The sequence below is a fragment of the Sphaeroforma arctica genome, assembly GCF_001186125.1.
Source record: "Sphaeroforma arctica JP610 unplaced genomic scaffold supercont1.13239, whole genome shotgun sequence".
In the NCBI taxonomy this organism is placed as follows: Eukaryota; class Ichthyosporea; order Ichthyophonida; genus Sphaeroforma; species Sphaeroforma arctica.
This window is the reverse complement of record NW_014027319.1, coordinates 1-670: the sequence shown is the minus strand read 5'-3', so window position 1 is coordinate 670 and position 670 is coordinate 1. Positions and strand designations below refer to the sequence as shown.

General features: G+C 40.0%; 1 protein-coding gene across 1 annotated transcript; it reads left to right on the top strand.

Annotated features, from left to right (window-relative positions):
- Positions 1-446: 446 nt before the first annotated feature.
- On the top strand, positions 447-604 carry SARC_18020 (hypothetical protein; the record flags this gene model as incomplete). The annotated part of the gene is made up of 1 exon (XM_014287894.1): positions 447-604. A coding segment is annotated over one exon (158 nt), but the record flags the coding sequence as incomplete, so codon positions are not given.
- Positions 605-670: the final 66 nt, after the last annotated feature.

Sequence of the window (670 nt, the reverse complement as noted above, 5' to 3'; positions counted from 1 at the left end):
TACTATACTAGTTTAGTCGTTTAATTAGTATGTATATATATATATATATATATATATATACGTATATGTATATGTATGGATTCATTCAACATTTCACTTTCTCATTAAATATTAGGTCTGTATTGGCTGAAGGTTCAGTTGGCAAATGTGTTTGGCCAAGATAAGCTGGATTTGGACGGGAGAATCAGGTTCGTAGACGACCACATGGACATGATTAAAGACTCAGCGCAAGACCCTATTAATGGTATGCGGATATATATATATATATGTGTGTGTGTGTGTGCAAACTTTGCACTCTTCTTAAGTTATCATCTTTCATATCTCCAATACTGTGTTGAGGTCGCGAACGACAGGATACGGTCGTTCATAGGTATCTTTGCTCCGGCCATTCAAGTAACTTGTTCGTCCAACCCTCACCCCCGCGTACTCCTTTTGCATACATGTAGGTAAGAAGTGGTGGAAGGACGCCGCCGATCCATTCCAATGTCTTGCCGCGTGCATTGACTTAACTGATGCGTACAAACTGGACGATCCCACGGAACACCTCTCCTATCTCCCAGTGCACCAGGTACGGCTCAACTTATGGAGGGGCACGTGCATTTGAATTTGAATACACAATCACATACGTCACCTGTAATATATACATATATATATGTATGTATATGTATAT